This window comes from Macrobrachium nipponense, chromosome 20 (genome assembly GCF_015104395.2).
Source record: "Macrobrachium nipponense isolate FS-2020 chromosome 20, ASM1510439v2, whole genome shotgun sequence".
NCBI classification, from domain to species: domain Eukaryota; kingdom Metazoa; phylum Arthropoda; class Malacostraca; order Decapoda; family Palaemonidae; genus Macrobrachium; species Macrobrachium nipponense.
Genome location: NC_061089.1, coordinates 59055364 through 59080363, shown reverse-complemented (window position 1 = coordinate 59080363; position 25000 = coordinate 59055364). Strand labels below are relative to the sequence as shown.

The 25000-nt window shown below is 45.6% G+C and overlaps 1 protein-coding gene across 1 annotated transcript in view; it reads right to left on the bottom strand.

Annotated features, from left to right (window-relative positions):
- The window catches only part of LOC135226282 (mediator of RNA polymerase II transcription subunit 30-like), a 642192-nt gene that overhangs the window by 33852 nt on the left and 583340 nt on the right, over positions 1 to 25000 (bottom strand). The window contains exon 3 of the mRNA XM_064265726.1: positions 2332 to 2412. Coding sequence (XP_064121796.1) covers positions 2332 to 2410 — 79 coding nt within the window. The 5' untranslated portion in view covers positions 2411 to 2412. The remainder of the gene's footprint in view (positions 1 to 2331; positions 2413 to 25000) is intronic.

Genomic DNA, 25000 nt, shown 5'->3' with positions numbered 1-25000 from the left:
GAACAGAAACAAGTACTTCCTCTGGAGGAGAGAAGGATCTTTGTTTAGACTGAAAGGGCTGAGCTCTTGAAGGAAGAGACTGCCTCTAGCTTACAGCTAGAAGATCTCTAGGCTTTTTGGAGGACTGTGCAAGAAGACCCTCTGTACTTTTCCTCTGTAGTTTGAGGCAATGCCTAGAACCGTTGCCTGTGGGAGCAGATGTTTCTTATCCAAAGGGAAATATAACAGAGCCAACCTTTGAGTAGAGGTTACACCTTTAGACAAACATATATGAGCACCAGTGCTCCCTTTTCTTAAGTGTCCCCATCATGTAAAGGGAAGCCAACACATGGGATCTATCCCTAATATCGTTGTCGATACAAGAGAGAATCCCCAGCCAGTCTGCAGAGTTCTCAGGTAAGACAGCATAATCTAATCTTACGAGCCATGGCACCAACTGACCAATCCAAAAAGTTCATTACTTCAAAAATTTTGAAGATACAGTAGACTCCCCTTTATTCATGGACTCGCCTATTCACAGATTTTTCTATGGACCATATTTACCCATTATTCATAAAAAATGTACCTATTCACAGTATTTTTGAGAAATGCTTACAAATTACTATATTTTCATATGATTTTTGTGATTAAATGCACTTTTTGTGATAAAACTATTAAAAAACTCAGGTATAAGTTATTTTTTTTAACTATCAAAAATAAGTATTTCTAAGCATTTTTAGAGTGGTTTTAAGTATTTGTGGATTTTAGCTATTCATGAGGGGGGCTCTGGTACCCATCCCCTGCAAATGAAGGGGGTCTAACATATTCTTTAAGACGTGAGCTAATTCAGAGGCCATAAACAAAATCTTAGCGGGAGAAAAAACTGAAAGTCTGGCTTAATCAACTAAACCAGAAAAGTCCCCTTGTGAAGAGGCACAGATTCCCAAAGAATGGGCTTCTCCAGTAGCATAGGGCAGATATCTCTACCTCAATATCCTAGAGGAAGGAAAACTAAATGAGGTCCTGCCTTATTCCCTCTTTTCCGCAAGCCATGCTTCTACTTCCTTAAAGGCTTTCTTAGCTTTATTAAGCAGAAACAAAATACTATCTAGCTTCAAATGAATGGGATCCACTTCAGAGACATCAGAGGAAACTAAAGGACCTAGTACCACCAATGGGGTTCTGGCACAGCTGTGCGATTTTTGACTTCTGAGGGTTTGGGTGCCATTGTTCATTTCATTCCAACCAAAGGCAAAGGTGCTATTGGGCGCTTGGGGACTGCTGGAGGAGCGGGAACCGAAAGAGTCACTGACACCTGATGAGGAGCAGACAAACGACGACGAGCTTTGGGCACTGGGGGAGCATTAACTTCTGAGAGGCAATCAGAAGGAAAATGCTCTGGACTGTCCCAGTGACTGCAAGACGGGTGCTCTGGATCTCTAAACCTCTTGACAGGAAGCACTGGAAAAAGCCCTATGTCCGTAACACCCCTCTTGAAAGGACAAAACTTACTCCAAGCGCCACTTACAATGTGGAGAAGAATCCCCTGAACTTGACAAACTATGCGCATCCACAGAGAGACCTTTCCAGTGGCTCTTCGATGCAAGCTGGGATGTGTAAACAGGTTTAACTGAGGGGTGACTGCTCGGGGAAGACCCCAACAACCTCCCTCAGGCTACTAGTTTGACTCCTTCCAGGATTTTGAGAGCAAGCCAGTGGCCTTTGTCTGGGAGAGTCAATGGGGCAAACAGCCACCTCTCCTCCACTAACCCTGCACCATCACTTTTAATTTTGTCCATAAGGACTTTCACTGACAAACCAAGCTGCTCCATCATTTGCATTAATCAAGCAAAGCTCTTATCAAGCTTTCTTTGAGGCTGGTGGTGGCGCTGGGATTGGAAGTGTGGGAGCCTGAAACTGGAGACAGTGGAATAGCAAGAGAACTAGGAAAGAGGGCTAAAGAGGGCTTAGCTAATTTTGAATTTGCCCTTGCCAAAGCCTTTCTTTTTCTGTCTCTATTTAACTTTCTTATGTGGGACTACATAAATTCTTCCATGTTCTCTCGTCCCAGTCAATACACTCTGAAAATCTCAAGTCAAAAGAACATACCTGTCCGCGGCAATCCATACACAAACTTATATCAAAACCTTTAGCACAATAGTATCTAAAGTTAGACAAACTTGAGTCTGACATCGTCACAAACGGTTAGTCAAGTCAGTAACAAAAAGTCAAAGTTATAATAAGTTCTCTAAAAAAAAGAACCTAACACCATCTAAATAATGCTGAATCGGCAAACAAAGGAAAATAGTACTTGGTAAGTTACTTACATAAAAATAAAAGCTTACCACTTACCTGACTGAGCGCCTGTTGCCATTGGGCTACTATATGTATTTCTCATCATCGTAGATGATGATCCTGAGCTCATAGCCATGCCTGAAACAAAAATACACTAGGCATCATATTTGCATCCAAAAACTGTATCTCATAACATTTATTAGTCATGACAAACTGAGATTCTCAAAATTGATTGTCAGGTCTCAACACTTTCAAAATTTGCACACCTTTCAAAACCAATCAATAATATTTGTAACCAGAAATGGATCCCATGGATATACTAAAAAAGTTAAAAGTTAGCAGTTTCAGTCTTCCCCCAGGATACCTATTGCCTCCTATGATGGCATCACTTATGGCAGTAACCAATGTTTCTCACTATTTGCCCCTTGACATGGAAGTGAATGTTGGCCTGAGTATTATGAGACCAGCACATTACCAACTGTACTAGCTCAAAACATAATCTTAAAAAAACCTTCAAATATTGATTATTTTGCATTTTTGGTGTCATATTTCTTCTGCCAGATCAGCGCTGTAGGCATCGTAACCCTGGAATATGCGTCGTAACCCTGGAAATAATTTCTGATGAATAGTATAATTGAAAAACGCCTTAACCTCGGAATGCCGTAAGCCGAACCCGTCGTAACCCGGGACTGCCTGTAGTTTGATGCAGGCTTAACAGACAGTGCTGGTTAACATGCCAATCATTTTTAAGTGCAAAAGGGTAAACAAAAAATATACATCTGATGTCCAGTGTAAAAGCATCAATATTATTTACATGAACCAAAAGGATAATATAAAATTAATCCTGATTACAATTTTTTGTGCAGGGTGCATTGGGAAAACTGTATCTCTTACAATTTCCATTTTCCCAGAGAATAACAGTATGGCCTTCATGATTAGGCTACACGACAGAATTTTAAAGTTAAAAAAGAACCAGATACCTTTTACTCTCCTCTTTTAACCTTGAAAGTGAAAATTATACATGGTGAACAATTTAAACTCTGGGATAATTTGAGCATTCAAAATTTACTCCTTTCAGTCTTGGTTTGGTAACTGGCTGGAATCGTGGTAGAGTTGACAAGTGGTACCGTTCTATCTGTGGCTGACATAGAAGGTTGTGCCACAGGGGAATCTCTCTCAGTGCCTCGGAGTGAAGAGGCAGCAGCTCAGAATACCAGGAAGAGCCAGCAGATCAGAATACCAAATGGCCTGAGGCCATTTGGGTGCCACCAGAATCATCCAAAGATTCTGGGTGGTCAATGCCCTCCTGATCACCTTGTGAAATAGGCAGAACAGGAGAAAGGTGTAGACTTCAATGTTGTCTTACGGAGTTGGAACACGTCCTCTGCAGCAGCCCATGAAACAGAAGACCAGCAGTTTCCTGTTGTGCCAGATGGCTAACAAGTCTATGACTGGACACCCCACTAAGTCGAACAACCTTTCCGCCACGTCAATGTGAAGGGACCACTCTGTCCCTATCACCTGATTCTGGCAGCTGAGCTTGCCTGCCACTACATTCCTCTTGCCTGGAATGTACCTGGCCAACAGCTCTACTGAGTGGGTTACTGCCCACTTGTGCACCTGCTCTGTTAACTGATGCAGTGGGAGGGACATCAGGCCCCCTTGCTTGGTGACATATGCCACCACTGTGGTGTTGTATCAGCACCACGGAGTGCCCCATCACTCAATCCCGAAACACTTGGATGGCCAGGAAGGCTGCCTTGAGTTCTAGGATGTTAATGTGAAGGGGCTTGTCAGGTCGATCACACATTCCTGCAGGCAGCAACTTCTCCAGGTGTGCGCCCCAACCCTCGGACAATGCGTTTGAGAACAGCAGCATGCCCAGAAGGGGAGTGTGCAATTCCACTCCTTTTAAGAGGTTCCTGTTATCCAGACACCTGGCCAAATCCTCTCTTAATTCCTACATCAGAGGAATGGGAGAGGAATGGGCCCAAGCTGAAACCAGGGTGAACACTTGTGAACACCTGAGGGACAGTCGAGAGTCCAAAACAAAGTGCCTTGAATTGGAACACTGTCCCATCGAGGATATAATGAAGATACTTTCTGGAGGTCTGATGGATGGGTATCTGGTATCAAATATGCATCCTTCAGATCTACTGAAAGCAAGAAGTCATTCTCCCTGATCGAAGCAAGCACTGAACGTGCCGTTTCCATCGTGAACTGAGTCTGGTGAACAAATCTGTTCAAAAGAGAGAGAACTAGCACTGGTCTCCAGGCCCCTGAGGCCTTCTCCACCAAGATAACTCAGCTATAGAACCCAGGCAAAAGATCTCATACTACTTCCACAGCTTTGCTCAGCATGGTTTGCACTTCTGTCAGTGCCAGATCCTTGGCAGAACCAGGAATGTACGTTTGAAGAAGGACCGTGGAGTTGGTGAGGGGTGGCCTCGACTTGAAGGGGAGTAGATACCTCTCCCGAAGAACAACCACTACCCAGGTCTCGGCTCCATATCACTGCCATGTAGCACAATACTAGTTCGATAGGCACCCCACCACCAGTGGCAGCAGCTGGAGGAGAATACCACCCCTAGCATTTCCCCTTCTTCTTTCCCTTACCTCCCTTCCCCTGGGGGAAGGAGAGCTGGAAGGGGAGTGGTCACACTCTCTTTGAGGAGACAGAAGAAGGCTGGATATTTCCTCATACCCTTTTGAAGAAAGAGCATTCTTGGGAGCAGAGGAAGAGTTAGCTTGGCTCAGAGGCCTAGCTGCAGTTGCTGTCTTCAGTTCTCTGCTTGTCTACCGCAGCATCTACCATCTCTCTAGGGAAAAGAGTGGTAGAACCCAGCAGAGGTCCATTCCTTAAGATCATTGCCGACTCTGGACCAATGGACCTGGCAACTCGATACAGGACAGCGTCCTTCCTCCTCAGTACATGGTTTGCCCACAGGATAGCAGTCTGGTGGGCTACGTAGGTAATGGCCCTACATCCAGACTGACACAAGTCTCCCAAAAGTCGAGTCCTTCCGGGGACAATAGCCCCTAAGGAAGCAGCTGCCTTGGATACTGTGAGGGAAGGGGCAATCCAACCAGGAGACTGCCTGGAAGGCTACCATAGCTGTAGCCTCTAGTTTCACTGTCTCTTGTTACATACATCAAACGTTTTCCTCAAGGTGCTGCAGTGAAAAGCCAGGAGTTAGATAAACTAGCCTTGGCTCAACCTGCTCTGTCAGCAGAGGACCCTCTGAGGGCGTTGAAGTGTTTCTGTTGAGGCAGAGGAGGGGGAAGTAACTTCAATGGTCGAATTCCAACCTACGCTGAAAGCAATTCCTAATGTATTATTATTATTATAAGAATAGTTTAACCAGACCACCGAGCTGATTTTCAGCTCTCATAGGGCTGGCCCGAAGGATTTTGATAAAAATGCCAGGTCTAGGCCAAAAGGCCAAGGAAACTGGGAAACCAAATAAGTCATATAATAATACTACTCAATAGAAAAAAAAAAAAAAAAAACCTGCACAGATGCTTAGACTTTCATACTAGAACACAAACAGGCAATAAATACATTTACTCACGGTTCCATACATACTAAAAAGGTTATAAAATTAACAAATAGTCAAGAAAATTAAAATTTTATCTAAAATTCATTAATTGCTCTGAGGTTTTTTGTAAATAAATAGTTATTTTTATATTTTATTAATTAAATCAGAGTTTCTTAGAAACGTCATAATCGGAACGACTGAAAATGTGAAAGATTCTGACAAAATTTCTTTTATTGGTTTACTTCCAAAAGTTGACATTCTCTGCTGGTCAAACTTTGGACAATCACACAATACATGTCTAACAGTTATCAATACCTTGCACTCTGAGCACCGGAGCAGGGTCATGTGGGCTGCTCATTAAGTGCCCAGTGTTAGACGAGTGTGACCTATACGTAGACGTGTCAGGATTACTTGCGCATGTCTTTCTCTCTGGTATATGGAGCTCCATTTTGTAACGTCAGGTTTTATTTGTTTTAGTTTATTACTTTCAAGGTTCTTCGTTTCCCATATATTTTTGCCATTTATTTACAATTATTGTTTTTATATAAGCTACAGTGTCACTAATAGGGATGTTTACATTTGTTCTCACCTTGTGGATTGCTTCCTTGGCTGCTTTATCAGCTTCTTCATTTCCTTTATTCCGACATGGGCAGGGATCCAACATATTTCAATATTTTTTCCTTTTTTTATATTTATAGAGTAAAAACTTTATCTGCTGCACAATATTATTTTTGGGATTATAACTATTAATGGCTTCTATAGCACTTCTAGAGGTCGCTATAAATCACGAAATTATTAAAGTAGTGTTCTCTTGATTATTTTTGATGGCCAATGTTATTGCACATAACTCTGCTGTAAATACTGAGGCATTATTGGGAAGCGAGAACTGGCATGTTTTATCTTGGGGACACTGCAGCATATCCCACTCCATATTTTGATTTGGATCCATCTGTATATATTGCATAATGTGGACCTTTTCGGCTTATGTGCTCTATTGTATGTTGTCTCTGATGTTCTAGGGTATAGGAATGCTTTTTGATAGACATTTTAATTTTGTGCAAACTTTTATTTTATTCATAATCCAAGGAGGAGGTAATTTTACTATTGGAGGTAGTTGGATATTTATATTCAGTGACTCAAACAATCTTCTTGATCTAATTGGAAAAGGTGGTGAATGATTGTTAATAAATACATCCCTTAGTTCAAATAATTTTTTGGTTGGTGAATCACTTGACTGAATTCTTACGGCACTTTTCATTGTTACTAACTCTCTATGGAGAGAGAGAGGTAGTTCACCACATTCAACCTGTAAAGAAAGAGGTTGGTGACGATTTAAAAGCTCCTGTACATATTCTGAGTCCTTCATTATGAACTGGGTCCAACATTTTCAGTACTGCGTTCGAAGCCGAGCCGTATATTTCACTTCCGTAGTCAATGATAGACAGCACTGTTGCTTTATATAGTAATGTAAGGGTTTGTCTATCAGCTCCCCAATTAGTGTTTGATAATTTTCTAATTAGATTCAATGCTCTTTTACATTTTGATTTCACATATGTTATGTGGGCGTTCCAGTTCAAGTGAGTATCAAATACTAATCCTAAAAATTTTGCAGTTTGGCCAATTGTATACTTTGATTTCTGATTTTCAAATCTATTTCTTCACCTTTCCTTCCATCTTTTATCTTTATAAAATAAAATTGCCTGAGTCTTATTAATGGACAATCTAAATCCTACAGATGAGGTCCATTCATCTATTTTACTATAGATTTGTTAATGATGCGCTCTGCATGTTTAATGCGAGATGCTGAATAATAATATGGCAAAATCATCCATATAAAGGTTGCTTTTAATTCCGGTGGGTAGATTTTTACTAATTTCATTAATTGCTAGGGTAAATAGTGTGCCACTAAGGACACTTCCCTGTGGAACACCATTTTCAAGTGGGAATGTTCTGGACAACGCATCATCAATTTTCACCTGAAAACTTCGATTTGTTAGAAAACTTTGGATGATAACATGGGTAAATGTCCACGGACGTTATGGTTTGTAATGTCTTCAATATAGGATACCTCCATGTAGTGTCATAAGCCTTTCTATGTCAAAAAAAGACTGCTACAGTTATCTGTTTTCGTTCAAATCCTCTGCGTATATGGTCTTCTAGGATAGAGAGAGAATCTAATGTAGACCTGTTACACTGTGACCCAAATTGAGTGGAAGTTAAAATTTTGTTTTCTCGAATGTGCCATGTTAGTCTAGCATTTACCATTTTTTCAAGTAATTTGCATAAGCAACTTGTTAGAGATATTGGTCTGTAATTATTAACATTGCTTGGATCCTTTCCAGGTTTGGGGATAGGAATTATTATAGCTTTACGCCATTCATCAGGAAATAGATTCTGAAGCATAAATGATTATAAAATTGTAATAAGTATGACTTTGCCAGAGGTGCTAAGTGGTCGATCATCTCAAAGCAAATATTGTCACCTCCAGGAGCAGATTTATTGCTATTCAAGAGAGCATATTCCAACTCTTCCATATTAAATTTTCTATTATAATATATATCTTCTTGTGTTTCGAATTTATTGTTATTAGTTCTTCATTATTTTTCTTTGTGCGGAAGTGTTCATCTAAATTTTTATCGCTACTTACATTCGCTAAGTTTTCTCCTATTATTTATTACTTATTTCGTTTTGGATCAAGTATTCTTTTCCATCTTTCAATATGGCATGTCTAGGTGGTTTAACTTGGGTACCATTTATTTTTCTGAATTTTTCCCATATTTTTTGTATGGGAGTATTATTGGAGAGATCTGAAACATATTTCCTCCATGAAATTATTCTTCCTTGAATTACTTCCTTTTTAAATTTTGCACATATTTTGTTATATATAGGCTTTAATGTATCAATTTCTAGTAATAATATAGTAATTTTTTTGTAAAGTTCCTTCTAATATTGGTAATTTTTTATTATTTTACTGAACGTTCTATTTAAATTATCTAGTCGTCTCCCTATTGAGTGTTTGTTTTACTTTAATTAAGTCTGTCAGTTTATCAGACCACCATGGGACTTTGTGCTTTGTTGGATGGGGCTTTGACTTTGGTATTGTTTGATCAGCAGCCTTTTTTAATGAAGTCAACAAGAATTTTGTTAGTTTCATTATGGTCTTTTTAAATATTCAAATGGTTGGATATTTCTTGTGTGCATTTCTATTTTTTCCCAATCTGCTTTATTAATGTTATAGTGAGGAACATGTTTTGCAGGATTATTATGTAATAATGATATTAATATTGGGAAATGATCACTGGTGTGCAAATCATCAACATATCCAATCTATTCTGTCAATTATATTTGTTGTACAAAGAGTTAGGTCTACTGAAGAAAATGTCCATGTGTTTTTGAAAAATATGTACTAATTTCGTCATCATTTATACAGCACATGTCGTTTGACTCCATGAACTCTTCAATTTTACTCCCTGCTCTATTTGAGATTGTACAATTACAGTCCCATATCGGGTTGTGAGCATTAAAATCCCCTACTATCATGTAGGTTCTCTGGCATTGCCAAACAAATCCTTAAGTTTTTCTATGTCGTAATTTTTGTTAGGTTGGTTGTATATGTTATAATTACATAATTATAGTTTTTTATTCGTATTTTGATGCTCGATATTTGCAAGTCAGCAAAGTTTACAGGTACCTTGTCATAACATACTTTGTTATGTACATATATAGCAGTACCTAAATTTCCTTCTTCTTCTCTAGATGTAGATACTAAGGTATATTTACCAATTGTTGATACTGTTTTATTGACATGTTGTAAACATATCATCATTGGTTCGTATTCTTTCAGTAAGCGTTGTAATTCTCCCAAATGTAATCTGGTCTGAAGACCATTTATGTTCCATTGTATTATATAATTATTGAAAATACTATGTTAAGAGTGTTCAAGCATTACTTTCTTGTTGTGGTTTATCTAGTTGCATTTTTTCTAAAATTTTAGTTACGACATTTATTTGCTTTTCCTTATAGGAATTAGGTGTCCAATGCACATACAGCCTTTTTGGTGAGGTCTCTAGACTAGTGGTTTCTTTACTTCTATATTTTATAAAATTTGTATAGTGTTTGTTAAACTGTCTTTTGTTATATTTTTGTTTTTTGTTGCATAATTCGATGAAACATTCATTAACATCCACATGTGTTCTTATGTGTCCTTTTTTCATTCACTTTTAGTGCACCAATTACTGGTGAGGGAGTAATCTCTTCTCCCTTCACATACTCATTTTTGTCTATGGTGTTCTCCTCTATTATTTCTTTATTGTTCTGGGTATTTCCATCCATTTCTTTTATTATTCTTTAGGTTTAGACAAGGGTATGTTTTTTATTTTCTTGTCTGTGCACTTTTTGTGGATCTTTGGTCTTTACTTTAACTGATACCTCTCTAATAATTGTTGGCTTTTTTGTTTTGGGTGGAGTTCTCTCTAAAGGCCTCTTTTTATCTTTAGCTTCCAGCTCATTATTATCTTGTAATATTTCAGTTATACATGTATTATTCTCTTGTGATTCCATTTCCTCCAATATCTCAAATGAATTTGAACACACAGTTGCACAAGTATCTTTATTTCTTGCTATATTAGTTTCTTGTAAAGTTATTTTTTTCTTTCTGATTTATCTATTAGGGTTTGTTATTTGCTTCCATTTTTGTTTCCATTCTTTGAGCTCGTTGCAGCAGAGAACATTTGCTTCCTAGCGGGATCATGCATTCCTCTAACTCTCAATTCTAGTTTGGCTTCTCTTATTGGCATTCCTGATCTCTCTTGAAGTAATTTCAGTTCTGTATTGTATATATAGTACATACACATCTTTAGACCTAGCATGGTGGTTTTGGCCACAGTTTACACATTTTGGTTCACCACACTTCCACTGCGTGGTATGTTTGTCAGATCCACAATACGCACAGATCGATATATTTCTGCAATTTTTCCATGTATGCCCATATTTACTGCAGTTTTGGCACTGTAGAGGTTTTGAACATAAGGTCTCAGTTCTCTATTTTGGCCCATGATTTTAAGTTTGAAAGGCAATTCTTGGCCTTCAAATTTTATTTTTGCTATTTTCAATGTCTTTTCATTACTTTGTCTACTGGTTATACTGTATACTTCACAATCTTGTACATTGTTGTACCTTTTTTTAAGGGAATCAGCAAAATATTTTTCTCTATTGGCTCTTCACTTTTAGGAAGTACTACAGTACCCTGTACACTGTTCATATTGTCGTGCTTTCTTATCGTTACTTTTATTTAGTATTGTCTATGTTCTTTATGGTTAAATAATTTTCAGATTGATTTTTTTGTAGTGGTTTCTATTAACCACTCCTGTTCTTTTATTTTGTCTAATGAAATTTCTGGGTTGGGTGCCTACTTAACAAATAATTTTTCCAATCTTAATGCTGATATTTTTCTGTCAGTTTCCAAGGTCAAGAACCTTGACCACTTCCACTCCCCAAAGAGGGAGTCGAAGTGAGTCAAGGTTGGGTCAATTCTAAATTTGCTTTTTCTTTGTGGCTTGTATGGTATTAAAGTTTTAATACCAGCCTGTTCTTCATTACCTGGGTGGGTTTTCCTTAGAACAGTCCATTGCCATGCCAGAAGTCGTAGGGGTTTTTGTTTTAGTTTCCATATATATAAAGTTTACATATTTCGTCCAGGATGAGATCCCTCTCACCAAGGAGGCCCAACTGGGGGAGGAGCAATACTGTTACGCTATGGTAACTGCCCTGGGACACTCACCTGGATATACGCCATACCCACAGTGCCTTAAGGGTCGTCAGTCCCAAGAGATCGGACCCAGCACTGTGGGCATGGCTTAACATAAAAATTTCCCCTCGCTCGACCACGTCAGGTACTCTAGTTTTACGGGTGGAGTGGCATGCCGTCCAACTCCACCCTCCATCAGGTTAAAAGAGCAGTCAATTCAATATTCCAAAACCATGCCAGGGTCGTCAACAAAAGAAGAAGAAGGGAAAGGGGAAAATTTATAAGGAGGAGGAGTAAAGGAGTTAAAGGTCCCAATGTTCAGTTGGATCCACAGCAGAGAGTGTAGGCCCCATAAAGGGGCCATACTCTTCACTCTGCAGTGGATCCCTAAGCCCCCCACCTCGTCAAGGAGTTGGGATCAGGGGGAATTCCTAATGTAAAGGCCGGAGGGTTTGTATAAAGTGTAGAAACAAAGATCTGTTGTAGGTGGTTTAATGTCTGGGGCCTGATGATTGACACCCAAGACAAACTTATTGCTGAATACTCAGACAGAACAGTAGGTGAAGCACTAATACATGGAACTCTCCCCCTTGCGCACTGACTTGTATACAAGTTAATTGAAAAAAACTCGAGAGTCAGGTACCCTTGGGGGCTCGGGCCCTAATTAACATCCAGGGATAAGAGGCAATTTGTCAACTCAGGTGCTACTGGGTGCTCGGGTACCAATGGGAGCTTAGGCACCAAATAACTCTCAGTCACTATCGGGCACTCCTGAGACAAAGCGAAACATTTGGAAAAGGAAGAGCCCTTGGGCTCTAGTCCCTCAGAACACACTGGTGAAAAACGTTCCGGAGAGTCCCAAAAACTAAAGGAAGGTCGGTCTGGTTCTCTAAATCTCTTGCTAGGCACTGGGGAAGGGAAAACCTTGTCCGAGGCATACCTTTTCAGTGGCAGTGACTTGTCACTAAAATGCAATTGGCGCCTATGCACAGGGCTGGAACCTTCGGAACTCGAAGACAATCTACTCACTTCCTTTTGAATGCCTTTTCAACAGCCGTCCTTTGTCGTAACCTGTGACGCAACAACAGGCCCGACCAAAGCGACAACTATCTGTGGGCAGTCCCCCCCGACCTCCCTATGACTGCTCCCAAGTGTAGAGGAATACGCCAGTGACCTTTGCCTAGGAGCATCAGTGGGAAGAACAGCCACCACCTCCACAGACACTTCACTAACATTGCTTTTGTTCTCCTCTTTTTCCAAGAGATACACATTGATGTAGCCAACTGAGCCACTGTCTCCACAATCATAATCATTTTAGCATCAAAACCCTTATTAATCTTAGATTTGAGGCTGGCAAGGGGGTCAAGTTCGGAAGCTAGGAACAGGTAAATTAGTCGGAGTCTCAGGAACAAATAACAAAGCAAGAGCAGGCACAGAAATACTAGAATCATCTACCAATGATTTACTAGAACTATTGAAAGACTTACTTTTTACTGCCTTAGATTCCGCTCTAACAGCTGCCTTACATCTCCTATCTCTGTCTAAATTTGATAAATGAGAACCCAAAGTCTTCCATTTCTTAGTATCCCATTCTGTGCATTCAATCCAACTCTTATCAACTGAACTCTCCTGTCCCGTACATTCTAAACACAGTGTGTGCGAGTCATACTTCTCTTTGGTTAGTCTAGTATTACGTAAAGCCTTTGCTACAATACCTTATGCTAGTAGCACTAGTGTCAGACACATTGAGAAAAGAGGAATGGTCTTAAACAAGTCAAATTCAGTAATTGTCTTAAGACTGAAGTCCCTAACAGCAAATAAATAGAAGAAAAATATCAAAGCCTACAGCTACCAATATGTATTTCACTAAACATCCGAAGGCAATACATATACATGCAAAAATCAATTCCGAGCAGAGCGCTCCCAATTAGGTCTGTAGTTGAAAGAGCCGGCAGGAAACAATTGACTACTTGTTGAAGGTGTTTCTCTCTTACCCCGGAAGTGGATGGGGCGATACCTATGCCAACAACATAACTAGCACTACTGTGATTGTCAAATTTTAAGCTGTTGGCATGAGTGAAACTGTAAGCAATGTAATTACAGGCAGTCCCCGGGTTATGACGGGTTCGGGTTACGAAGTTCTGAGGTTAAGGCGCTTCTCAAATATATTCATCAGACATTATTTCCATCAATATTTGAAGGTTTTTTTGGTGAAAAATGCAATAAGAATGCAGTTTACATAGTTTTCAATGAACCCAAAGCATTAAAAGTAAGGTTTTCTTAGGATTTTTCACAATGTTCTGGCTTACGACGCGTCTCAAGAACGGAACCCTCGTTGTAACCCGGGGACTGCCTGTGCTTGGTAAGACCTCCTTCACTCTCCAAAGAAGAAAGCAAAGGCGACAACAATACACCAAAGACGACTAGCTCTAGTCTAATTGGCTGTTCCTGAATCCAGAACACAGGAGAGGAAATGGAATGGGAGTTTGACAGAAGAAGGTCGAGACCTGGAAAAAAGCAGGTACTTCTCCTGAAAGATACCTACTACTGGATCACAGCTATGTCATCATCAAGCCCACAGACTCGACAGACAACCTTCATCAAAGCACCAGGAGTAGGAGAAGGCCTGTTACGAGCAATCTTTCCTGTCTCCTTCCTTTTGCCCTCTTCCCAATTGGAAAGAAGGTTGAAAGACACACACACATATGTGCACTTTCTCAGAAGAGGAAGACTGGGTGTTATTTCTACAATCGCCCTTCAAAGCCTGAGATTTCTTAGAGGCCGAGGAAGAGCTGACCTGACCCAAGCTGATACAAAGACCCAAAGGTCTTGGCCATTGCCCAGACGACAAGGCAGACACCCTGGCACGTTCCTTGACTACTGCAGTATCCACCACTCTAAATGAGAAAGGCACACGAATAGTAAAGGTTCTTTCATAAGGGTCAAGATGACTTGGGACTTACAAAACTGGAGATCCGAATTAGGACAGTGTCCCTTTTCTTAATCCCAGAATTGTCAACAGGTTGCTGTCTGGTGCTGGGTAGGGAAAAAACCACCTGCCACCGACTGGTGTCAGAAAACAGTCCTCTTCAGGAATGATCGCATCTGAGGAGATAAAGCCTTAAAGGAGTGAAGAATCACAGATCTCATAGGAGACTGGCTGGAGGGAAACTATAGCGGTATCATCCAGGCTTGCTGTCTCTTGTTGCAAGAGGGGATATCCTTCATGGCAAGGAGAAACAGCGTGAGACAGGACAACCAGCAGTCAGCACAGGACCCCTCCGAGGCAAAAAAGAATCACTCCTGTCAAAGCAGCAGAGGGGAAAAGAACTTGGTTGGGTGTCTCGACCCGAACGAACTGCCTGTCCGGAGAAAAGGTATTCATCTGGTCGAGAAAGCCCTCGCAAGCAGGGAATGCGGCACCCCTTTGAAATCTCTTCTCAATCCTGGAAGAGCTAAGGCCTCGAGCAGTGAAGATTATTCACGGGATGCAGTGGTCCTATCCCTGAGATCACTATACTGATGAATCGGCACAAAGATCGCAGTTTAATGAAAATTGAAGGTGTTCATATCCCGAAAGAAGACCCTTGAGGCTTTTCAGGCCGCAAAACTCCCAATTTTCTTTCCTTGAAGGGAGAACCATGACAGAACCCAAGGAAACCTCCCTCGACTACTAGAAACACAGTCAGAAAGCACAGGAATTGCCAGGACAGTTAGAGCAGGAAGCACAACAGGGGTAATCCAAGCGACATGGATATCAGGAGTAGCAACAGGAACGACTAGGGAAGCTGTGGCAGGAGAGCATACAGGAACAGCCTGGCTGGCAAGAGCTACAGGAATGTTAGTATCAGCAACAGGAGCAATCCAGGAGTAGATGGACCACAGGTACAACAAGGCAGTGTCATAACATACAGGAATGCCAAAGTTGAAAATCCTAAAGGAAAGGATAATCAACAGTGACAATCCAGCCATCTACTGCTGTGCCTACAATGCTCACTTTTAACTGATGAAAAAAGCAAAAGTGATTAGTAGAGAGGGACTCCTCTCGCTCCAAGGGTAACTGCCCTATGAACGGAAAGAGACCCTTATGAAGAGGTCGTCCGACCATCCAACAACACCCTCCAACAACATTAGCCAGACAAGCAAGCGAACATGGCCAAAGAGAGACCTCTCCTGAAGGAGAGACCGCCATGAGGAAAGATTACCGGGAGAGAGGAAAAAGGAAGGGGCTATTACCAAGGTCGCTGTTTCAGATGAGCTGTTTCCATCTATTTCTATCCTGCACTTCTCCCTCATCAATTCCCTTCTCATGTAAGTCTCCTCTCACATAATCCTTCCATCTCTTTCTTGGTCTCCCTCTTCTTCTTCCTTGAACCCCCATCCCCATAGTATGTCTCCCAGCATGGTCCTGATCTCTCTACAACAGGTGTCCATACCATCTCAGCCTCCCCTCCTGCACTTTCTTTGATATATTTAGTACATACATATACTAAAAAAAAATAACAAAACAAATATCTAGTATATGTATTTATGATATTTGCAGAATATTACCCAACCATTAGCTGTAGAACTATGGGGTTGCTCTGCATCAAGTATTACCTTGGAAATTGACTTTTACTATGACGATAGCCGCCATATTGGATTTCAAAACTGCCTTTAAATCATATTTTACGAAGAGCGTCACATGCTTATTTTAATTTGTATGGGGCTTTCATATATTACATTATGTTAACGAAACTTCAATCTTTTGAATGGTATGCTTAGAGTTGTAATTGTATTTTTGTTTCACCAATTAAATATAGAGTGAATAAGACCCGGCCAACGTGATGATGGTGGATCGTCCATGATTATTTACCCTATAGGGGGAAAAACCAGCGACTACCAACCCTTATCACGGTTTTTCAGGTCATTCATTCCCCTCGATATTTTAATGGTGAAACAAGAATACAATTACAAGTCCCAGCATACCATTCAAAGATTGAAGTTTCGTCAACATGATGTGATATATGAAAGCCCCATACGAACTAAATAAGCATGTGACGCTCTTCATAAAATATGTTTTTTCAAGGCGGTTTTGAAATCCAATATGGCGGCTACCGTGAGATGTACAGTTTTGATCAGTGATGAAAAATCATCTTTCCCAGCCTTCCCAGCAATCATTTGAACAATGTTAGCGTATGTATGTAACGTTTATTGATCTTACTCAAGATTGCAGTTGTAATCAGCACAATAAAACAACATTTTGTTGCCTATATTACTGAAAGTATGAAACTTTTTATTCCTGGGTCATAGTTTTGAACTGAATTCATTCTTACCTTGTAATCGGTGGTTTTTATCCTTACTGCCATCACAACTGAAACTCCACAGTGCTTATTTGATTGTTATTATACACATTTTGGTCTCAGTTCACTCCACATTGCACTTTAAACCAGTTGCTGTTCCTGGTTCCTAAGCGCGCACGCCACAAACACAGTTACGAACAGCAGACGACGAAACATGACAATTTGTCCAAAATTGCATTTTTCCTAACTATACAAACCTGAGGTCCTTTTACAATAGGAAGGTACTAGCGGCAGCTGGATAGGTCGTAAGCTTTCGAACAAGGGGTTCGGTAGTTAACTGCTTGTTTCCGACAGGGAGGTAAACAAATCACTTTTGCTTTTGGCCCAAGCAAAAACTGCAGAGTGAGGGGTGGCATGAGGTGGGGGTCTATGTGTAAAAGGACCTCATGGTTTTGTATAGTTAGGAAAAATGCAATTTTGGACAAATTGTCATTTGTTCCGACACGGCATACAAACCTTCGGTCCCTTTTACAATAGGAAGACTCACTTCTTGGTGGGTGGAATCTGAGTCTTTTGTGAACAGACTGGTGTTTGCCCAACCTTGGAAGCCTCCCTGGTCGTAAGAGCAAGGGAGGGATCCAAGCCTCTGTCCGATTGATCGGGGTGTGCACCGCAGGATCAATGGTCAGACTTCTGGACCGAGTACTAAGAGAGAGGCAAGCGTATCTCTTCGTACCAGCAATGTAAGAACTTGTTCCTGTACAGGAGCAAATATAAAGTCATGGGTTTGACTCTTGTAGGCATCCACTTCCCCCCCCTTGTAGGAGGAAGTGGTGGATATTCTGCTCCTATCCCTAGTGAAAGGGATAGGATGGGGCTCTGTCATATAGCTCACCTGCATCTCGTCCTCATCCAGCGTAGTGACGACCGTGGCCCTCTGCCTACAGGTAGAGGAGGAGGAAAAGACGGGAATAGGGAGCCAGTCACTCACTCATTCACACATCCTCCACACAGTCACACCAGGACTCGATGCTGTTTCAGCCTGCGAGGGTCTGGGTTTGCTACACAACTTGTTGAGCAGCCACCACGGGTCCCAAGGAAAAGGTATCCAAGGACCTGTGGGCAATATCCCGAAGGTAGAAGGACGTAAAGGTAGTCTGGTTAGACCAGACCCCTGCCTTCAGGACCTGCGCCACGGAGAAGTTCTTACGAAAGCCAACGAGGGGCCAATACTTCTGACTTCGTGAGCTCTCGGACGGGACGTACGGATGTCGTCACTACCATCAGCCTCATACGCCCTCCTGATGACCTCACGCAGCCAGAATGAAAGAGTGTTCTTGGATACTCTTTCTTGGTTACCCCGGTGCTAACGAAGAGGCGTCGACACTCAGGCCTGAGGTGTCGAGTTTTCTTCAGATAGCGCCGTAGCGCCCTCACAGGACAAGCAGCAATCTCATCCGCATCATTATCGGTGAAGTCCATTAGGGAGGGAATCGTGAATGACTCGAACCTGTCGTCAGGGATCGACGGTTTCTGAGTCTTCGCAACGAAGTTCGGGACGAAATCGAGCGTCACAGATCCCCATCCCCTGGAATGTCGTACATCATAGGAAAGACCATGAAGTTCCCCTACTCTCTTCGCCGATGCCAGGGCAGCAAGAAGAGGGTCTTGAGGGTCAGATCCCTGTCTGACGACTCTCGGAGTGGCTCGAAGGGTCTTCGAGTCAAACTCCTAAGGACGAGAGTCACATCCCACGCAGGGGGCCTGAGTTTCCCTGGGTGGGCAAGACCTTTCGAAGCTCCTCATGAGCAAGGAGATCTCGAACGAGTTCGAGATGTCCAATCCCCTCAGTTTCAGGACGAGCGCCAAGGCGGCTCTGTATCCTTTGACTGTGGGGACTGAGAGGAGCTTCTCTCGGCGAAGAAAAACGAGGAAATCCGCTACCTGCTGAAGAGTGGCTCTGAGAGGAGATAGAACCCCGTCTACGCACCACCACAGAAGACGGCCCACTTCCCCTGGTACACAGCTGCAGAGGACTGACGGACGTTTCCAGCCATCTCTGTTGCTGCGCTACGAGAAAAGCCTCTCGTTCGCAAGAGATGGTGGATAACAGCCAGCCGTGAAGACGTAGGGACTGGACTGCTCGGTGGTACCGCTCGACGTGTGGCTGGGCGAGAAGGTTGTGCCAAGGGGGAATCTCTCTCGGTTCTCCTGCGAGAAGAGCCAGCAGGTCCGGATACCAAATGGCCTGTGGCCATTTGGGAGCCACCAGGATCATCCTGAGATTCGGGGTGACCAGTGCTCGACTGATCACCTTGCGAATCAGGCTGAACGGGGAAAGGCCATAGACGAAGAGGTTGTCCCACGGGTGTTGAAGAGCGTCCTCTGCAGCTGCCCATGGGTCCGGCACGGTCCGAGAAGAACACCTGGAGCTTCCTGTTGTGCCGGGTGGCGAACAGATCCACGACTGGTCGCCCCCACAGGTCGAAGAGCCTTTCCGCCACGTCCTGGTGTAGAGACCATTCGGTCCCTATCACCTGATCCCGACGGCTGAGCGTGTCTGCTACTACATTCCTCTTCCCTGGAATGTAGCGTGCCGACAGCTCTATTGAGTGTGCCTCGGCCCACTCGTGCACCTGCCGAGTCAACTGGTACAACGGGAGAGACACTAGGCCCCCCTGTTTGTTGACGTAGGCCACCACCGTGGTGTTGTCGCACATCAACACCACTGAGTGTCCCATCAAGCGGTCCTGGAACTCTTGGAGAGCGAGGAACGCTGCCTTGAGTTCCAGTACATTGATGTGAAGGTGCTTGTCGTTCTCGTTCCACACTCCTGAAGTCAGCAACTCCTCCAGGTGTGCGCCCCATCCCTCGGTCGATGCGTCTGAGAACAGCTGCATGTCGGGGGGGGAGTGCGCAGAGGCACTCCTCTTAAGAGGTTCCTGTCGTCCAGCCACCAGGCTAGGTCCTGCCTCACCTCCGGTGTCAGTGACACTGGAAAGCTTGGGGGATCCGTCGCCTGTGACCAACTCTCCTTTAGTCTCCACTGAAGAGACCGCAGGTGAAGACGCCCGTGAGGGACTAACTTCTCGAGTGACGACAGGTGTCCCGATCACGATTTGCCATCGCTGAGCTACCTGTTTGTTTCCCCTGCCGAGACAGGTAACCTGGTTGGCTGCCTCCCTGAATCTGCTGATCCGCGAGTCTGCGGGGAAGACTCGCCCTGCTACCGTGTCGATCAGCATACCCAGGTACTCATCCTCTGCTTGGGCTCGAGATCGGACTTTTCGAAGTTCACAACGATCCCCAGATCGCGACAGAACTCGAGCAGTCGATCCCTGTCCTGTAGCAACTGCGAGCGGAGCTCGCCAGGACTAACCAATCGTCCGAGATACCTCATCAGGACGTATCCCGTGCGAATGGGCCCAAGCAGACACCAGAGTGAACATCGCGTGAACACCTGTGGGGCGGTTGAGAGACCGAAGCAAAGTGCCCTGAACTGGTACACCGTCCCGTCGAGGATGAAGCGGAGGTACTTTCTTCTGGAGGACTGATGAATGGGTATTTGGAAATACGCATCCTTCAAGTCCCCTGAAAGCATGAAATCGTTCTCCCATGATGGAGTTGAGCACTGAGCGTGCCGTCTCCATCGTGAACCGGGTCTGGCGAACGAACCAGGTTCAGGGGAGAGAGATCTATCACCGGGTGCCAGCCTCCGTAGACTTTCCACCAGGAAGAGTCGACTGTAAAAGCCCGGTGACTGATCCGTGACGATTTCTACAGCTCTCTTGCTCAGCATGGTCTTGATCTCCTGTCTCAATGCTACGTCCTTCGATGACCCTGGAACGTACGACTGCTGTTGGACCGGTTTGGAGGTGAGGGGTGGCCGAGATTCGAAGGTAATAGATATCCCTCCCGAAGGACATCTACACTCCAGGTCTCGGCGCCGTAGCGCTGCCAAGTTGCCCAATGGCTGGCCAGGCACCCCCCCACTTCCGGCAGCAGGTGAGGGGGAACGCCGTCCCTAGCGTTTCCCCCCTTTCCTTCGACTTCTTCCCAGAGCCTCCACGGGAGAGGAGGGCTGGGAGGAGGGCTGGTTACGGCTCCCCTTGGTAGAAGTCGAAGAAGACAGAGTTTCTTTCCCCGGGGCTTCGACGCAGCTACCGTCTTAGCCACCGAGGAAGCGCTAGCCGAGCTCTTAGACTTGGCCGCAGTCCGAGGCTGCCAGAAGCCTTCGAGACTGCCTGGTGAACCAGACGGTCACTGTCGTCAGTGCGCCGTCTGTCCACCGCAGCCGTCCACCATCTCTCCTGGGAAGAGAGACGTGGAACTCCGTAAAGGTCCGTTGCGAAGTCCCAACGCCGCTTCACGCCCGGCCGCCCTGGAAAACCCGAGTAAGGACAGCGTCCCTTCGTCGGAGAACCAGTTGGCCCACAAGGTTCACCGTCTGGTGGGCAAGGAAGGAGATGGCTCTTCCTCCAGACTGGCAAAGTCTCCTAAAGGCCGAGTCATCTTCGGGAGAAATTCCCCCGGAGTTGGCTGCGACCTTAGATACTGTGAGGGACCACAGATCTAGCCAGGAGACGGCCTGGAAAGCTGCCATGGCGGTAGATTCCCAGGCCGAGTTGCCTCTTGCTGCGAGAACCATAGGTTCTCGGACAGGAGCTGCTGTAGAGACACACCCGGAGTCAGCCTGGCTAACTCCGGTTCACCTGCCTTTGGGCGGCATCGGGTCTTCAGATGGCACGTAAAAACGACGCTGTCGCAGCAGAGGAGGTGGAAGCAGCTTGCTCGACCTGCCAGACTTGAGCGAACCGTCTTGTCCGGAGGACAAGCGATTCAACCTGGTCCAGCACTGAGTCCGCAAGCTCAGAACGCGGCAAACCCACCCACCGTCGGTCTGGGTTCCCTCTTCGGGCCCCAGAACGACTCGAGCCGGGACGTGGGCTCGGAAGGTGGGAGCGGCGATCCTTCCGCGAGGTCGTTGTGCTGACGAATCAGCGCAATAACCTCGGCAAAGTTCCTCTGGATCTCAGGAGTGACTGCGTCCTGCGGAGTCGGACCATCCAGTCCCCTCAAACAGGAGCATCTCCCGAGACCCTCCTCCCTCAAGGGGAGGAACAGCGACAGACCCCTCTCGGTCCTCCTCCAACCACTTGTGCGATGACCCTGGCTGGTCCGAGAACCGTTGCCTGGTACGTACGACGACGTGGTGGGATCCTGAGGGGCGCACCCCTCACGATCACTCCTCAATACCTCGCCCCTCCCGGTGTAACCCGAGGAGTTGAAGTTTTTTTAATATGGGAGAGGCAGACCTGACGCTCCCTCCTCGCTCGCTGGCAGAACCAGTGGGCTTGGAAGGCTGCAGGCGATCGCCAACCCGCGGTGGGCGATCGAGCTGCAGACCTAGTCGAGCCGTCTCGCTGTGGAGAATGGCTGGACCGAGAACAGCGGCCCCGGTCTCGTGTGTCAGAGGAGCTGGTGCTGGTCGCCGTACCCGATCGCTCTCTGTGAGAGTGACGGTCAGGCGACCGGCGAGCTCCACTGTCACGGTGAGACCGGTGCGTATCCTCACGGTGCGTTCAGTTCGCTGGTACCAGCCGTGGCTGGTGCCGGCGAACGGGGGGACCTCTTCCCAGCCTCAGCCCGTGGCCGGTCATGGACCGTCACGTCCGCCCTGTAGCCAGCTGCTCGCCGCGAGAGCGAGAGCTGGTCTGGTGAGAGTCGCGTGAGCGGCTGTCACAGTCTTCCGCTCCGTGCCGTGAACCTGACACTGAGCGGACTCAGAGGTCTGGTTCTTGGCTGCACGGCCGCTGTTAGGCGACCTACACTCGGTACCTCTCGCGAACGAGAGGCCGAGACGGACCCTGCTGCCGTGGCCGAACCACTAACAGCAGGAGGAAGTGCCGGTGTTAGCCGGCACTCCCTCTGTCCCCGTAGTCTTCTTCCTTGCGGAAGAAGAGACGGGTCCTGCCCCCGAAGAAGCAGGGTTGACCAGCGGAAGAACCCCCCGTCTCACCAGAGCAAGACGGGCCCTTAGAAGTTCCCGAAGGAGACTTCTTGGGGGGGGGGTGGTAGGCGACCTTCTTCTTCTTCGGCGGGGGAAGCCTTAAAAGAAGAAGGGGAAGAGAAAGGCGGCAGACGACGACGAACACCTTCCTCCTCTTCTTCTTCTTCGTCAACTCCTCAGGAGACGACGTCAGATCTGTCATCCAGAGCGGAGGGGCTGCTGTTGCCGAAGCAACAGGGCCCGGACGCACCTGTCCGAACAGATCAGCATCGGGAGCAGCGGTGCCAGGAACAGGAACAACGTCAGCAGGTGCAGGCATCACAGGAACGGCAGTAGAGACGGCAGGAGCAGGTACAGGAACGGCAGCAGTGGTCAACGTCACGTCCGTGAACGGCGGCTGGGCAGGTACGGCAGGTACGGCAGGCTGTGCAGGCGGTCCAGATGGACGGACCAGCGGCACAGCCATCCTTGGTACTGGTGGAGGTCCAGGGGCGAGCTCTTCGGGCACACGAAGTCCGGTCGCGGCAGCACGGCAAACCCAGGTGGCGGCATCACACTCCCCCGAGGTACGGCGCCTGGCCCCTGCACCGATGTAGTAGTGTTACAGAGACCGCGTGCGGGGTGTACACCACGGGTGAGGAGGTGAAGCGTAGCCAGGTGTTGTAAGGGTCGTGGTGGTGGTCGTAACCGTCGCATGGGTGACCGCCACGGAGCCAGCGAGATGGTAGAGCAAGCCCCTCCCTGGACACTCGGACGCCCTGCAGCCCCACCGATGCCCACACCTGTCCGAGGTCGTCCTTCGCGGCAACCGCACCTGAGGAAGCAAAAGTCGGGTGATTAGGAGGATCCTCTACCCGCTCGCGCGAAGACGAACGGATAGAGGACCCAGAGTACAACTCGACGTCAGGGTATCTAGCGCCCTCCTCCACACTCGACAAGTCAGGTGAGGAGAAGGACCTAGAAACCCCCCCCGAAGGGGAAGGCGCCAAACGTGGAAGCTGAGCGGGTGGCAGGAAAGAAGACGAAGTGTCCGTAACCAAAGGAGTCGCGGGAGAGCTTTCCGACGACTCCTTTGCAGGCCTTCGCTTCTTCCTGCCCTCATACAAAGTCCACTGCGCCTCCGACCAATTATTACAAACTTCACATGGCTCGGCTCGGGTGCATTCGCGCCCCCGACACCGAGCGCACAAAATGACAATTTGTCGAAAATTGCATTTTTCCTAACTATACAAACCTGAGGTCCTTTAACAATAGGAAGGTAACTAGCGGCAGCTGGGACGGTCGTAAGCTTCGAACAAGGGGAGAACGGTAGTTAACTGCTTGTCCGATCGTGCGCGCGCCCGAGAGGTGAAGAATCACTTTTGCTTTAGAGGCCATGCAAAAAAGTTGCAGAGTGAGGGGTGGCATGAGGTGGGACTATATGTAAAGGACCTCAGGTTTGTATAGTTAGGAAAAATGCAATTTTCGACAAATTGTCATTTATTCCGATACGTAATACAAACCCTCGGTCCTTTAACAATAGGAAGACTCACTTCTTGGTGGGAGGAATCTGAGTCTTTTTGGTGAACAGACTGGTGTTCGTCCGACCCTGGAGTGCCTCCCTGGTCGTAAGAGCAAGGGAGGGATCAAACCAAACCTCTGTCCGATTGATCGGGGTGTGCACCGCAGGATCAATGGTCAGACCTCTGGGCCAAGTACTAAAGAGAGAGGCAAGCGTATCTCTTCGTACCAGCAAGCAAGAACTTGTTCCTGTTTGCAAGAGACAATCATAAAATGATTGGGTTTTGTCTCAATTTGGCATCCACTTCCCCTCCCCCCGCCCCCTTGTTGGAGGAAGTGGTGGATATTTTACTCCTAGGCCTCCCTACTGAAAAGGGATAGGATGGTGCTCTATTGAGTAGCTCACCTGCATCTCGTCCTTACCCAGCAGGGTGCGACCCGTGTCCCTCTACCCAAAGGTAGAGGGAAGAAAAAGATGGGAAGAGGAGCCAGTCACACTCTCATTCCTCATCCATTCTTACGGTCACACCAGGACTCGATGCTGTTCAGCCTGCGAGGGTCTGGGTTAACTACACAACGTGTTTGAGCAACCACCACGGTTCCCAAGGAAAAAGATCCAAGGAACTGTGGGCAATATCTGAAGGTAGAA